Source organism: Rattus norvegicus, chromosome 16 (genome assembly GCF_021556685.1).
Source record: "Rattus norvegicus strain SHRSP/BbbUtx chromosome 16, alternate assembly SHRSP_T2T, whole genome shotgun sequence".
NCBI classification, from domain to species: Eukaryota; Metazoa; Chordata; class Mammalia; order Rodentia; family Muridae; genus Rattus; species Rattus norvegicus.
In genome coordinates, this window is record NC_141549.1 from 21,890,864 (window position 1) to 21,906,422 (window position 15,559).

At 41.8% G+C, this 15,559-nt stretch overlaps 1 protein-coding gene across 2 annotated transcripts in view; it reads left to right on the top strand.

Moving 5' to 3' along the window:
* Positions 1-1,109, top strand: part of LOC148000454 (uncharacterized) — a 79,064-nt gene extending 77,955 nt beyond the window's left edge. For both annotated transcript variants that reach the window (XM_087589353.1, XM_087589352.1), the window contains exons 10-11: positions 82-404; positions 964-1,109. In XM_087589353.1, the coding sequence (XP_087445479.1) occupies positions 82-404; positions 964-986 (346 nt within the window). In that variant the 3' untranslated portion in view covers positions 987-1,109. The remainder of the gene's footprint in view (positions 1-81; positions 405-963) is intronic.
* The last annotated feature ends 14,450 nt before the right edge of the window (positions 1,110-15,559 follow it).

Consider the following 15,559-nt stretch of genomic DNA (forward strand, 5'->3'; position numbering starts at 1 on the left):
AGAGCCCACTCCTGGTTCCTGCACTTGTTATTCCCTTGACTCCATTCAAATGACTAACCTGACTCTTTTGATATCCCTTAGTGAAGAAGAAATATTTGATTCTGCTACTTCAGATGAGGAATCTTCTTTTACTCCTGACGTAGAAGAAGGTCTGCCTGCTACTCAGGGTGCTGAGGATATTTTTCATGCTTCCGCACGAGCTGAACCAATAAACCACAGCTTGAACCTTCTCAGGGAGAGTGGATATCTTCGGGCAACAGAGATACCACGCATACCTTTTTTGCTCTTCATATGGCTTATATCCTCACTCTTATCCATCATAACATGGATGAAAATCCAAATTCAACAAGCATGGCATGAAGAAAATGGCCAAGGAGCTCCCACTAAGAAGAGAGTCGGACCAGGTAAGTTAAACTAAAATAGTAGCTTAAAATAGATTAAGATTGTTTTAGTAGAAACCTAGGTCTCTTTTGTTAATAAATTTCATACTTCTATAGGGCTATTTACGCATAACCTAGAACCTGAAAACTTTATTTTTTCTCAATTTATAGAAAATAATTTTCATAATGTAACAAATCCAGTTTAGAGAAATACAACTGACCAGGTAATATTTTTTCCTACTTGGATGTTTCCTATTCTAGAATGAGGAGATTATTGTCACTTCCAGTGAAAACATGTGTTTCCTGAATGACTAAGCCGGGAAAACTTCCTGTTAAATGTTATTGTCTATTTATCGCTGTCATTCTGAACTCTGACTTCTGAAGTTAGCATAGCCTTTGACCGCAACATTCCAAAAGAAGCAACTTCTGAGATTAAAAATAACAAGAGAAGCATCCACCTTCTCACTGTTTCTCTCTACATTGATCCAGATGATAATGACACTGATGTTGTTGATGCTGGGCATGACAATATCACCAGTGATGTGCCTGATGATACTGTTAATAATTCTTCTTTTTCTTCTAGTGGCTGCGGCTCCTGATCCCTAGACCCTTGATGCTCCTCCAGGATCGATTGGAATATCAAAACACAGTCTGTGTGGGAGAATTGATCATATATATAAATTTTAAAATAAAATGTTCAGTCTGATTGTAGACTGAAGTAAAAATTGATTGTTTCATTGGAGTCTCAGTTGTGCCATGTGATGCTTCCTGGAAACTTTTTTCAATTATTTTCAATTTTAATATTTACTTATTTACTTTACATCCTGCTCACTGCCCCCCTCCCTGTCAGCCTCTCCCATAATTGTTCCCTTGTGCCCCACTCTCCTTCTCCTCTCAGTGGGTAGGGGCCATTTGGTTATCTTCCCACCCTGGAACATGAAGTCTCTGTGAGACTTATCCCTTCCTCTCCCACTGAGTCAGAGGACACAATCTAGCTAGAAGAACCTATTCTGCATACAGGCAACATCCTTTAGGATAACCCATGCTGTAATTGTTTGGGACTCACACAAAGATCAAGCTGCACATCTCCTACCTATGTGTGTGGAGGCTTAGGACCAGCCTCTGTATGTTCTTTGGTTGGTGGTTCAGTCTCTAAGAGCCCTAAGAGTCCAGGTCAGGTGATTTGGTTAGTCTTCCTGTGGCGTTCTTATCGTCTGAGGGACTGCAATCCTTCCACTTATTTTTCCATGACAGTCTTCAAGATCCATCCAATTTTAGCTGGGAGTGTTCATCTAAGTCAGCTTCTGGGTGAACCCTCTCATGGGACAGCCTATGCTAGACTCTGTCTGCAAGCATAACAGGGTATTATTAGTAGTGTCAGGGACTGTTGCTTGACAATGCGATGGGTTTCAAGTTGGGTAGGCTGGTGGTTGGCTTTTCCCTCAGTCTCTCCTCCAGCCCTGTTCCTTCATTGACTGTAGACAGGAAAAAAATTGGATTTAAAGTTTTGTGGTTGGGTTGATGTTCGAATTGCTCCAGTGGGCTTCCTGCGTAGCTAGAAGAGCCAGTCACCCCAGGCTCTGTATCCCCAAGGCTATGATTCACAACCTCCACTGATTCTTGTGTGCCTCCCCTATCCCATTCTCTGTCTCTCTCTCTGAGGTTGTACCCTCACTCAACACCCTTACAAGTTACAGATCTCCATTCATTATCATGGTTCCCTCCTCCTTCCCACACTGAACCCTGCCTGACCCTATCCCTTTCTATCTCCTTTCTTAATCAGCTCCTTTCATCCATCCATATGCCTTCCATGACCATTCTATATTCTCAAATATCCTTTCTTGTGCCCTTCTTTTTCTACCTTCTTGGGTCTGTAGAGTCTATCATGGGCATCCTGTATTTTATGGGCTGCCTCTTGAGAGGGAGGGGTCATGCTTACCTTCCTTTTCACTGAGCCCCACTGGATTGCATTCCTATTTAGGGCTCCTAGGCATAAGAGGCCTGTATAACTAAAGAGAGCCAATCCTAGGCCTTCTATAAGAAAACATAATCATTGAATTAAGTCATAAATACTTTTCCAATGTTTCTTTTAGAGCCCATCTATTCAGCACTTTAACATGTTTAAGTTAAAGAAATTACATTTTGTTTTCTTTTTATATCATTAAATTGATTAGATTTATATGTAGGAGATTTTGCTACTGTGCATTTTCTATGCAGTATGTGTGATAGAATTCAGTACTGGTTCCCCTGGAATTGGAGTTACAAATAGTTGTGAGTGACCAGCAATGTGCTAGCAATTAAAACTGAGAGCTCTACAATCAAAACTAGAACTCTTAACAGCCCATCCATCTCTAAAGGTATATATATATATATATATCTCAACATGGTAAATTTTATCATAAAATCTTATGAAATTTCAATACATTGTCTAGTTTATGTAAAAAAAAATTCACTAAGAACATTTTACTCTAATATGACCTGTGTTTGCAGATGGGTCAAAGACATTTTGAATTGGATCTATGACCCTGAACCCCAGTACTCACATTGTGTACATGTGTACATCTTGTTTGTGCATTGATCCACATATGAAAGATAGAGACTGATATTGTCTTTCTCTCACTTTACCCCCCACACGTGGATTACTGTGTTTGGGCCAAAGGACAATGCCACTTGACAGTTCTGTTCTGCTATACTGTGGGTTCTAGGGACTGAATACAGACCATCAACCCTCATTTTCGTTCCACCCCTGGTCCCTCCATTTTGGAGACTGTTCACTCACTCAAATCCCTAGTGTGTTTGATTTTCTGTCTTGGAGCAAAATTACCTTCATACTTGCAGGAAAGTAAGCTTTGGGGATCCCATTATACCCACATCTGCAATGAGGTTTTCAGGACAAGTGTTTTGCCAATTGAGTTTTACCAAGCACCCCAGTCTCTATCCCTTATTTCCTATTTTTAGGCTGTACTAGCTTAGGAAGGAGAACCAGTAGCACAGTAGTAGACATTCCATTGTCCACATGCTTCTTGATCATCTTGTAGTTCTAAAGGCTTAATTAATTAGTCTTTAAGCTGCAGTTTCATATAAATAATAAATTATGCATTCTAATTCCAAAATATTCCTCTGTTTATTGAACATATTCTTTAAATACTCCGACTTGATGAACTGTAGTTTGTCATTCTGTCAGTCCATTTACTCCCCACATGTAACTTCCAACATGTACTGTGTAGAATCCCCATTCTACTATTTCTCAAGATTGTCCCATTCTTACACCTTTTTGTTTCTTTAGCCAGTCAAGATCCTTACAGTTCATAAATTTAAATATTATGAAATGAACCCTGGTCTTTGGGACCCTCATTTCATTTTGCTTAAACCATTTTGAATCTAAAATCCAGGAGCTGGGGTGCCATTGTTTCTCACCTCATAGTGATATTTACCAATTTTGGTGTAAGTCCAGGCACACACTGACCATTTTACCATAAAGCGTGAAGTCCTGCTTTGCTACCTTTTAGTCCCTGTGTTACCATTGATACTTTATCTATTACCTAAGAAGCATGTTGTGATCCTGATGGAAGCAAATACAGAAACATTACTCCTGGGCATAAAAAAATGAAATTTGGAAACGAAAAAAAAAATCAAAGTACTAGTGACTGGGGGTTTCCTTGTTCATTTGTTGGTAAGAATTTACATAGATACACGTGGTCTGAAAACTGCATCCATAGGTCATGTCTACATTGTGTCAATCATCCAGCCTAAGACCCACAGCCTGTCACTCATCCACAAGACACACAGCTTATCAAAAAATCTGTCCGCAAACCCTCCATAGTCTGTCAATTATCCATAGGGAAATCCCACAGCCTGGCAATCATCCATAAGAATTGCCTAAGTCCTGTCAATCATCCACTGGAAACCTCCTTGTCCTGTCAGTCAACTACAAGCAACTCTCAACTCTCTGTCATCCAGAAGAAATTTTCACAGCCTGTCAATCACGCATAAAAAATGGCCATAGTCTGTTAATCATCCACAGGTCATGTCCACAAGCTTACATACAAACCTTACATGGAGATCTGTAACTTGTAAGGGTGTTGAGTGAGGGTACAACCTCAGAGAGAGAGACAGAGAATGGGATAGGGGAGGCACACAAGAATCAGTGGAGGTTGTGAATCATAGCCTTGGGGATACAGAACCTGGGGTGACTGGCGCTTCTAGCTATGCAGCAAGCCCACTGGAGCAATTCGAACATCGACCCAACCACAAAACTTTACATCCAATTATTTTCCTGTCTACAGTCAATGAAGGAACAGGGCTGGAGTGTAGAGGGCCGCAATAACATTCGCCACCACAAGATGGCGCTGGCCTCCGCCGCGCCAGCCGACTTCCTTTCAGGAAGTTAACTGTGTGTGTATGTGCAAGAGTGCCTTCGTGCCAGGTCTTTGCCCACTCCGGGGCGTGCCTAATGAGATCTTGGGTAAGCGACCAATCAGGTGTGGATGGGCCACGTTAGGGTGTATATAAGCCGCGCCCTGCCGGCGTCCCGGGCCTCTCCTTAAGATTCAAAAAATGTTTAGCTGCAGTAAGAATTCGTGTGTTCCCAATGGCTTATGCTCTAAGATCAAGAATCGACAAATGGGATCTCATAAAACTGCAAAGCTTCTGTAAGGCAAAGGACACTGTGGTTAGGACAAAACGACAACCAACAGATTGGGAAAAGATCTTTACCAATCCTATAACAGATAGAGGCCTTATATCCAAAATATACAAGGAACTCAAGAAGTTAGACCGCAGGGAAACAAATAACCCTATTAAAAAATGGGGTTCAGAGCTGAACAAAGAATTCACAGCTGAGGAATGCCGAATGGCTGAGAAACACCTAAAGAAATGTTCAACATCTTTAGTCATAAGGGAAATGCAAATCAAAACAACCCTGAGATTTCACCTCACACCAGTGAGAATGGCTAAGATCAAAAACTCAGGTGACAGCAGATGCTGGCGAGGATGTGGAGAAAGAGGAACACTCCTCCATTGTTGGTGGGATTGCAGACTGGTAAAACCATTCTGGAAATCAGTCTGGAGGTTCCTCAGAAAATTGGACATTGAACTGCCTGAGGATCCAGCCATACCTCTCTTGGGCATATACCCAAAAGATGCCTCAACATATAAAAGAGACACGTGCTCCACTATGTTCATCGCAGCCTTATTTATAATAGCCAGAAACTGGAAAGAACCCAGATGCCCTTCAACAGAGGAATGGATACAGAAAATGTGGTACATCTACACAATGGAATATTACTCAGCTATCAAAAACAACGAGTTTATGAAATTCGTAGGCAAATGGTTGGAACTGGAAAATATCATCCTGAGTGAGCTAACCCACTCACAGAAAGACATACATGGTATGCACTCATTGATAAGTGGCTATTAGCCCAAATGCTTGAATTACCCTAGATCCCTAGAACAAAGGAAACTCAAGACGGATGATCAAAATGTGAATGCTTCACTCCTTCTTTAAATGAGGAAAAAGAATACCCTTGGCAGGGAAGGGAGAGGCAAAGATTAAAACAGAGACTGAAGGAACACCCATTCAGAGCCTGCCCCACAGGTGGCCCATACATATACAGCCACCCAATCAGACAAGATGGATGAAGCAAAGAAGTGCAGACCGACAGGAGCCAGATGTAGATCGCTCCTGAGAGACACAGCCAGAATACAGCAAATACAGAGGCGAATGCCAGCAGCAAACCACTGAACTGAGAATAGGTCCCCCGTTGAAGGAATCAGAGAAAGAACTGGAAGAGCTTGAAGGTGCTCGAGACCCCAAAAGTACAACAATGTCAAGCAACCAGAGCTTCCAGGGACTAAGCCACTACCTAAAGACTATACATGGACTGACCCTGGACTCTGTCCCCATAGGTAGCAATGAATATCCTAGTAAGAGCACCAGTGGAAGGGGAAGCCCTGGGTCCTGCTAAGACTGAACCCCCAGTGAACTAGACTATGCGGGGAGGGTGGCAATGGGGGGAGGTTTGGGAGGGGAACACCCACAAGGAAGGGGAGGGGGGAGGGTGATGTCTGTCCGGAAACCGGGAAAGGGAATAACACTTGAAATGTATATAAGAAATACTCAAGATAATAAAAAAAAAATAAAATAAAAAAAAAAAAAAAAGAATTCGTGTGTTCCCATGTATTCTTGCTGGCGAGCTCGCGCGGGACACTGGAGGAGAGACTGAGGGAAAAGCCAACCACTAGCCTACCCAACTTGAAACCCATCACATTGTCAAGCAACAGTCCCTGACACTATTAATGATATCCTGTTATGCTTGCAGACAGAGTCTAGCATAGGCTGTCCCATGAGAGGGTTCACCCAGAAGCTGACTTAGATGAACACTCCCAGCTAAAATTGGATGGATCTTGAAGACTGTCATGGAAAAATAAGTGGAAGGATTGCAGTCCCTCAGACGATAAGAACGCCACAGGAAGACTAACGAAATCAACTGACCTGGACTCTTAGGGCTCTTAGAGACTGAACCACCAACCAAAGAACATACAGAGGCTGGTCCTAAGCCTCAACACACATAGGTAGGAGATGTGCAGCTTGATCTTTGTGTGAGTCCCAAACAATTACAGCATGGGTTATCCTAAAGGATGTTGCCTGTATGCAGAATAGGTTCTTTTTTTTTTTTTTTTTTATTAACTTGAGTATTTCTTATATACATTTCGAGTGTTATTCCCTTTCCTGGTATCCGGGCAAGCATCCCCCTCCCCCCTCCCCTTCCTTATGGGTGTTCCCCTCCCAACCTTCCCCCCATTGCCGCCCTCCCCCCACCAGTCTAGTTCACTGGGGGTTCAGTCTTAGCAGGACCCAGGGCTTCCCCTTCCACTGGTGCTCTTACTAGGATATTCATTGCTACCTCTCCCTTCCCTACCATCTTAGTGTTGTTTTTGATGGTGACAATTACTTAAGTATGAATATTAAAATGATATTAAATGATTTGAAAAATTCAGAGACAAATATTTAGAAAGCTTATGACACAGGAAATACGGAGACTGTTCCAACACAACAAAAGAACAGCAGTACCAGGATTACTACATAGTTCAGTAGTTCAGTTCGTGAGTCATGAACCAAGACAAAGAATAAGCTAGATCAGCTGTTGGTCCACTTCAGTATTTTTTATTTTGACACAGTTTGCCACTGAATTAAAGGTCATGTGTGTCATTGGCAAATGTTCTACCATGAATAAACACCCCCAGTCCCTGAGTCTGAAATTTTATAATTTCTGACTCTAAAAATGACAGCATAAGCCACATGTTTAGAATTATACATACATAATCACAGGTAATAAATAGTGTTTCCTAATGATCTGTTTGAGTTTTGAAATGTCCAATGCAGCAGAAAACTACCTTTTGCTAGGAGGTTTTCTGTAAACTTTCATCCTGTAATGAACCAGCAATGTTCTTGATACTGCAGTCCAAGACATTTTTTTGTCATATTTCAGATGGAGCTTTCAATGTGGATATATAAATAGTTCATTTCCTTCCACATATTCTGGTATTGTAGAATTATAAATCTTGTCCTAGACTTTGTTAATGTTTAGCTCTACAAAATGATCTTACAAAGCTATATTCCTTTCCATATGAAATAAAATTGTTTATGCTGAAATTCCCTGTTTAGTACACATGTTTACCTATTGTTTATGTTGAGCCATTATTTCCAGACAACAGATCTGTGCTTTAAGGTGAGCCTTTCTAGAGAGAGCTCACTCTCATTTCAAAACTTTAATGCTCTTTGAAATATTTAATTTTATTTTTTCTTATTCACTTTACATCAAACTCACTGACCCTGTCTCAGTCTCCCTATTCTACAGTCCTTTCCGGTTCCCCTTCCCCTTCACCTCTGAGCAGTCATGGATCCCCTATATATCCCCACACCCAGGCACTTCAAGTCTCTGCAAGGGTAGACACTTCCTCTCTCTCCAAGGTCAGACAAGGCAGCTCAGCTAGAAGGAGGTATCCCATGTATAAGGAACAGCTTTTTGATAGGCCCCATCCCAGTTGACTGGGACCTATATGAAAATCCAGTTACTCTTCTGCTACATATGAGTGGGAAGGTGTGAGTCCAGCCCGTGTATGTTCTGTGGTTGGTGGTTCAGGCTCTGAGAGCCCCAGGTGTCCAGGTTATTTCACTCTGTTGTTTGTCCTCTGGAGTTCTTATCTCCTTGCAGACCTGGAATCTTTCCTCCTAGTGTTCCCTAAGAGTCTACTGCCATACATCCCTGAGCAAGGCAAATCTTGTCATTAGAGTTTTTAAGTGGGAGGAAGGGAGGGAGGGAGGGAGGGAGGGAGGGAGGGAGGGAGGGAGGGAGGGAGGAAGGGAGGGAAAGAGGGAAAGATTGTGTGTATGCTTTCTCGAGCCTTTTAGTTTGTGCTCTATTTAAAACTTAACCATGCCTCATGTTTTCTCTTGTGAAATTCGGGAGGATACCAGTCAATAATCATAATCATTTGCTGAAAAATGAATTAAAGATTATTTGCCTAGACCTGTAGTTCCATGAATTACATCCCAGACTGTGGGAGGTAGGAGACACATAGACCTTTGTGAGTTAAGTCCAACATGGTCTATGGGGTGGGTTTCAGACCAGCATGGCTACATAGTGAGATCCGGTTTCAAAAAAGAATGTTTGTAAACATCTAAACTAAGACACAGGGGACTCAAATATAAAGGGCTTCAAATGCTCGCTAAATGTTTTTCTTATGAATAGTACGATAACCATAACTTTAAAATCTATGCCACAGTGCAAGAAGACCAGCACATAAAAAAAAAGTGAAGCATGTCAGATTTAACAAAGGTAAGATTTTTATATCATATATAAATTTACTATATTGTAGCTGGTCTTATTCACCCTAGATAAAATAGTGCAGACATTTTAGCTCCTCTCCTACTGTGACCACACAAGGCAGCCCAGCTAGCAGAAAGGAATCCAAATGTGAACAGAATGTGAACCTGCCCTCACTTCAGTAAACCAGGAGTCCACATGAAGAGCACATGAAGCTGCACGTCTGCTACCTGTGAATATGGGGTCTATGTGCAGCCTTGCGTGCTCTTTGATTGGTGGTTCAGTCCCTGTGAGCCCTCATGGTCCCCTGTTGGTTAATCTGTAGGTTTTCTTGTTGTGTTTCTGAACCTTCAATGGCACTGTCCTCCTTTGAATTCAATATCCTTCACCCAACTCTTTCACAAGACGCCCCAACCTCCACCTGATATTTATTTGGCTGTGGGTGTGCACATCTGTTTCTATCCAGGGCTTGATGAAGACTCTCAGAACAATTAGCCAAGGTTTCTGTCTGCAAGCATAGCAAAATATCATTAATGGAGTCAAAGATTGGCTCTCTTCCACAGGGTGGGTCTCAAGTTGGTCCAGTTATTGGTTTGGTATCTCCTTAATGTCCGTTCCATTTTAACCTGCCTATCTTGCTGGTAGGATAAATTTTGGGTTGATGTTTTTCTAAGTGCTTTGGTGTTCTCCTCCTTCTCCTGGAAGTCTCCCCTGTGTACAGAAGATGACCACTGAAAGCTGCATATCACCTGCTGCTAGTAGGCTCCGCGAGTCTCAGCTCCATAGATAGACTGCTAAGAGCCCCCATGGTTCCTGGTCTTTGTTTCACGACAGAGATGCCTCTCCACTGGTATCTTCTGTCCCAGCTCCCACACCACACCTGCTCTGCACCTTAGTTCCCCTCCCCATCTCCCACAAATTTCCCTCCCTCAATCGAATCCTGATATCTATTTCATTTTCTCTCCTGAGTGAAATTCACGCATCTTCCCTTGGGCCCTCATTACTTAGCTTCTTTAGGTCTGTGCACTGTGGCCTGGTTATTCTGTAATTTATGGCTGCTAAGGTCCTCACCTTTAAGTGAGTACATACCATGCCTGTCCTTCTCGGTTTCAGTTACCTCATCCATTATGATGTTTGCCAATCCCATCCATTCTTAATTTTTAGAAAAAAAACTGTCAAGTTCCTTTTCAAAGGGGGTTGTAAATGTGTCCTCCCACCAACAATGGAGGAGTGTTTCCTTTGCTCAATATCCTTGCCAGCATGTGCTGTCACTTGTGTTTTCTATTTTAGCCATTCTGACTGGGGTAGGATGGAATCTAAGAGTTCTTTTTATTTGCATTCAGTGATGACTGAAGACTGAACATTTACTATTTCTCTGCCTCCTGAGATTCCTCTGTTGAGAATTCTCCATCTACCACTTTACCTCACTTTCCAATTGGTTTATTGGTGTCTAACTCCTTGGGTTTTTATATATAATTTGACCATTATTTCTCTTTCAAGTGCAGGACTGGTGAAGATCTTTTCCCAATGCGTAGGCTTCTGTTTTGTCCTTTAATGGTTTCCTTTGCTTTACAGAAGGTTTTCAGTTTCATGAGTCCCCATTTATCAGTTGTTGGTCTTAGAGGCTGGGACATTGGTGTTCTGTTTAGGAAATTGTCTACTGTATTAATGTTCCAAGGATATTAATGTTTCTGCTTCAATGCTGAGGTCTTTCATCCATGTGAACTTGAGTTTTGTGCAGGGTGATAAATACTCATCTATTTGCATTCTTCTTCATGCAGACATCCAGTTACACCTGCATCATTTGTTGAAGATACTTTCATTTTTCCCCCATTGTATGGTTTTGCCTTCTTTGTCATAATCATGTGTTGGTAGATATGTGTGTCTTTTCTTTGATTTGATTCCACCTATCAACTTTTTGTTTCTGTACTAATTCTATACAACTTTTGTTATGATTGCTTTGTGATATGTCTTGAGATCAGGGATGGTGTTACCTCCAAGAATTATTTTATTATTCAAGATCTATATCTATATCGATATCTAACTCTATCTATCTATCTATCTATCTATCTATCTATCTATCTATCTATCTATCTATCTATGTCTTAGCGATCTTGGGTTTTTTTTTTTTTGAAAGAATTGCTCTTTCAAGGTCTGTAAATAACTGTCTTGCAATTTTGATGGGAAGTGCAGTGAATGTGATGATGCTTTTTATAAGATGGCCATTTTCACCTTGTTAATCCTATCCATCTGTAGCATAGGAGACCTTTCCATCTTCAGATGTCCTGTTAATTCCTTTTTCAGAGACATAATGTTTTTGACAGACAGGACTTTAAGTAGCTTGATTAGAGTTGTACTGGGCTATTTAATGTTCCCTGTGGTTACTGTGAAGGGTTTTGCTTGGCTAAATTTTTTCTTATCTCTTTTAACTATTGTATGAGGGAGGGCTGCTGGTTTCGGAGTTAATCTTGTATCCAGACACTTTTCTGTAAGGGTTTATCACCTTTGGTGTAGGTGTACTTTGGTAGATTTTGCGAGGTCTCCTTTGTATGTGGGCAGCTTTGCTTACTCTCTGGTTTTAAGTTTCTCTGCATTTAAGTTGTTATTGTCTATTGGCTGGTTTAGGTATGCAAATTTGATCACTGAGGTCTCTAAGACTTTTAACATGAAGGGGTGTTTGTTTTTATATGGCTTTATCAGCATCTAATGTGATGATCAAGTAAAATTTTTCCATAACCCCACCCCTACCAGCTGCAGCTATCCATTCATTTTCATGGCTGTCAAGCCATCTCCTCTGTATCTCCCCAGACCCGATCCTGAAACACTCAATTGTCCCAAATTTACCCACTCCCATCTAGTTCCTTCCTTCCTCTGCCTCCTCTGACTATTTTACAGTATGTTCTAAGTTAGATTCAAAATCCTCTCTTGGTTCTTTCTTGCTCATCTTCTTTTGGTCCTGAGTATAGTAGTGATATCCTGTACTTTATTGCTAATATCCACTTAGAAGTGAGTATACACCATCCATGTCTTTTGGGTCTGGGTTATGTCACTCAGGAAGATACTCTCAAGTTCTATTCATTCACCAGCAAAATTCATTATCTTTGTCCTTAGTAGGTGAATGGTATCCCACATTGTCTTTTTTCATTTTAAAAATTTATTTTTTTAAGATTTATTTTATTTATATGAGTACACTGTAGCTGTCTTCAGACACACAGAAGAGGGCATCGGATCCCATTTCAGATGGTTATGAGCCACAATGTGGATGCTGGGAATCGAACTCAGGACCTCTGGAAGAGCAGACAGTGCTCTTAACTGCTGAGCCAACTCTCCAGCCCATAGCAGCCTTATTTATAATAGCCAGAAGCTGGAAAGAACCCAGATGCCCTTCAACAGAGGAATGGATACAGAAAATGTGGTACATCTACACAATGGAATATTACTTACCTATCAAAAACAATGCCTTTATGAAATTCAAGGGGCAAATGGTTGGACCTGGAAAATATCATCCTGAGTGAGGTAACCCAATCACAGAAAAACACACATGGTATGCACTCATTGATAAGTGGCTATTAACCCAAATGCTTGAATTACCCTAGATGCCTAGAACACATGAAACTCAAGACGGATGATCAAAATGTGAATGCTTCACTCCTTCTTTAAAAGGGGAACAAGAATACCCTTGGCAGGGAATAGAGAGGCAAAGATTAAAAGAGAGACAGAAGGAACACCCATTCAGAGCCTGCCCCACATGTGGCCCATACATATACAGCCACCCAATTAAACAAGAGGGATGAAGCAAAGAAGTGCAGGCCGACAGGCGCTGGATGTAGATCTCTCCTGAGAGACACAGCCAGAATACAGCAAATACAGAGGCGAATGCCAGCAGCAAACCACTGAACTGAGAATAGGACCCTTATTGAAGGAATCAGAGAAAGAACTGGAAGAGCTTGAAGGTGCTCGAGACCCCATATGAACAACAATGCCAAGCAACCAGAGCTTCCAGGGACTAAGCCACTACCTAAAGACTATACATGGACTGACCCTGGACTCTGACCTCATGGGTAGCATTGAATATCCTAGTAAGATCACCAGTGTAAGGGGAAGCCCTGGGTTCTGCTAAGACTGAACCCCCAGTAAACGTGATTGTTGGGGGGAGGGCGGCAATGGGGGGAGGATGGTGAGGGGAACACCCATAAAGAAGGGGAGGAGGAGGGGTTAGGGGGATGTTGGCCCGGATACCGGGAAAGGGAATAACATTCGAAATGTAAGTAAGAAATACTCAAGTTAATAAAAAAAAAAAGTATGTGTACATGTGACCTATGAAGCCAGAAGTAGTCATTCTCATAGAGTTGGAGTAAGAGTTTTAGAGACGGGACTGAGAACTGAACTGTAGTCCTCTGGAAGAGCACCACGTGTGCTTAAATGCTGACCCATATCTCAGGTCTATAAATTATTATTCTTACTTAATATAATTTTTCTTTACTTATTCACTTTAAATTCATCTCATTGATTGTCTCCTGGTCACTCCTTTTACACAATCCTTCCTCCATCTCCCTCTCCTTCTCCCCTGAGTGGGTAGGAGACTTGCACTTGACGTGTCTGCAAGGCTAGGTGCTTCCTTTCCCATTGAGTCCCGACGAATCAGCCGAGTTAGAACAACATATCCCAAGGATATGCAATAGCTTTTGGGATAGCCCTCGCTCCAGTTCTTTGGACCCACATGATGACCAAGATGCATGTCTGCTATGTAGGTCGGGGAGGCCTAGGCCCAGCCCATGTATGTACTTTGGTTGGTGGTCCCTAGCCTAAGAGCCTCAAGGGTCCTGGTTAGTTTACTCTGTTGGTTTTCCTGTGGAATTGCTATCCCATTTTGGGTACTCAGTACTTTCCTGTATTCTTCCACATAGATTCCCATGTTCCCTCCACTGTTTGGCTGTGGGTATCTGTATCTATGTGTCCAAGTGAGATGCTGGATGGAGCCTCTCAGATGACAGCTTGCTCATGCCTGCAAACATTAAAGAATATCATTAATAATGTCAGGGATTGGTACCTGCTCATGAGATTGGTCTCAATTTGGGCTGCTCTTGGTTGGCCATACTCTCAGTCTCTGCTCTAACCTTGGACTTGCAATATTTTTGGTAGACAAAATAAATTATGGGTGCCATATCCCCAACGTGGTCAGTCACAGCTAAGGTCATCCCAGTTTTTTCTTGGGTGCCTCAATGATTCTAGGTCTCTGTCTCATCAGAGATGCCCCCTGCTCTTCACCCTTGTCAGTTGCAGATTTCCATTCATTTTCAGAACCTTCCACCCATCACTCCTCTTCCTTCCCCACACCTGATTCTGAACCCCTCCCTACCCCTCTGTATCTCTTCTCTATCCAGTTCACTCCCTCTGACTTCCTCTTAGGACTGCTTTGTACACTCATTTAAGTGAGATTCAGGCATCCTCACTTGTGCATTCCTTCTTGTGTAGCTTTTCTGAGTCTGTGGATAGTTCTATGGTACCTGCACTTTTTGGCCAATAACCATCTATAAGTGAGTACATACCACACATGTCCTGTTGGGACTCAGGATGATGTTCTCACGTTCCATTGCTTTGACTGTATAATTCATGCTGCCCTTGTTCTTAATGGCTGCATAGTATGCCATCATGTAGGTACACATCTTTTCCTTTATCCATTGTTCAGTAGAGGGACATCTAGGTTGTTTCCAGTTTCTGGTTGGTATGAGCAAAGCTACTAGAACATAGTTTAAGATGTGGTTCTTTGGTATCGTGTGACATCTTTCTGACTACACCCAGGAGAGTTATAGCTGGCCCTGGAGGTAGAACTATTCTCAGTTTTCTGAGAAACCACCCAATTGATATCCAGTTATTGTTGACACCCACCAGTGATGGAGTAGACTTCCCTTTGCTCCACATCCTGCCAGCATTTACTCTCACTTGAGTTTGTCACCTTGTTTTGTGATGGGTGTCAAATCACATGTCAGTGGGTTTGAGTAAGCAGCCCTTGGTTTTGTTCTCTGTATTGTTTGCCATGTTTCTATGTTTAATTTTCATACCATCTTCTCTTGAGCCTGTTTGCTTCTTTTTTTCAATATTTCAGATTTGATGTTTAGCTGCTTTTATGAAATCGCTCCATTTTATGAAGGGACATAGTGCTATGAACTTTCCTTTTGCACTGCTTTTATTGTGTTCCCTAAGTTGGGATGTTTTGTGCCTTCATTTTCATTGAATTCTAGAAAGTCTTCGATTTCTTCTTGCACCAGTGGTCACCGAGCATAGCATTGTTCAGTTTCTATCAGATTGTATGCTTTCTGTTGTTTTCTTGTTGATGTAGTCCAGCTTTAG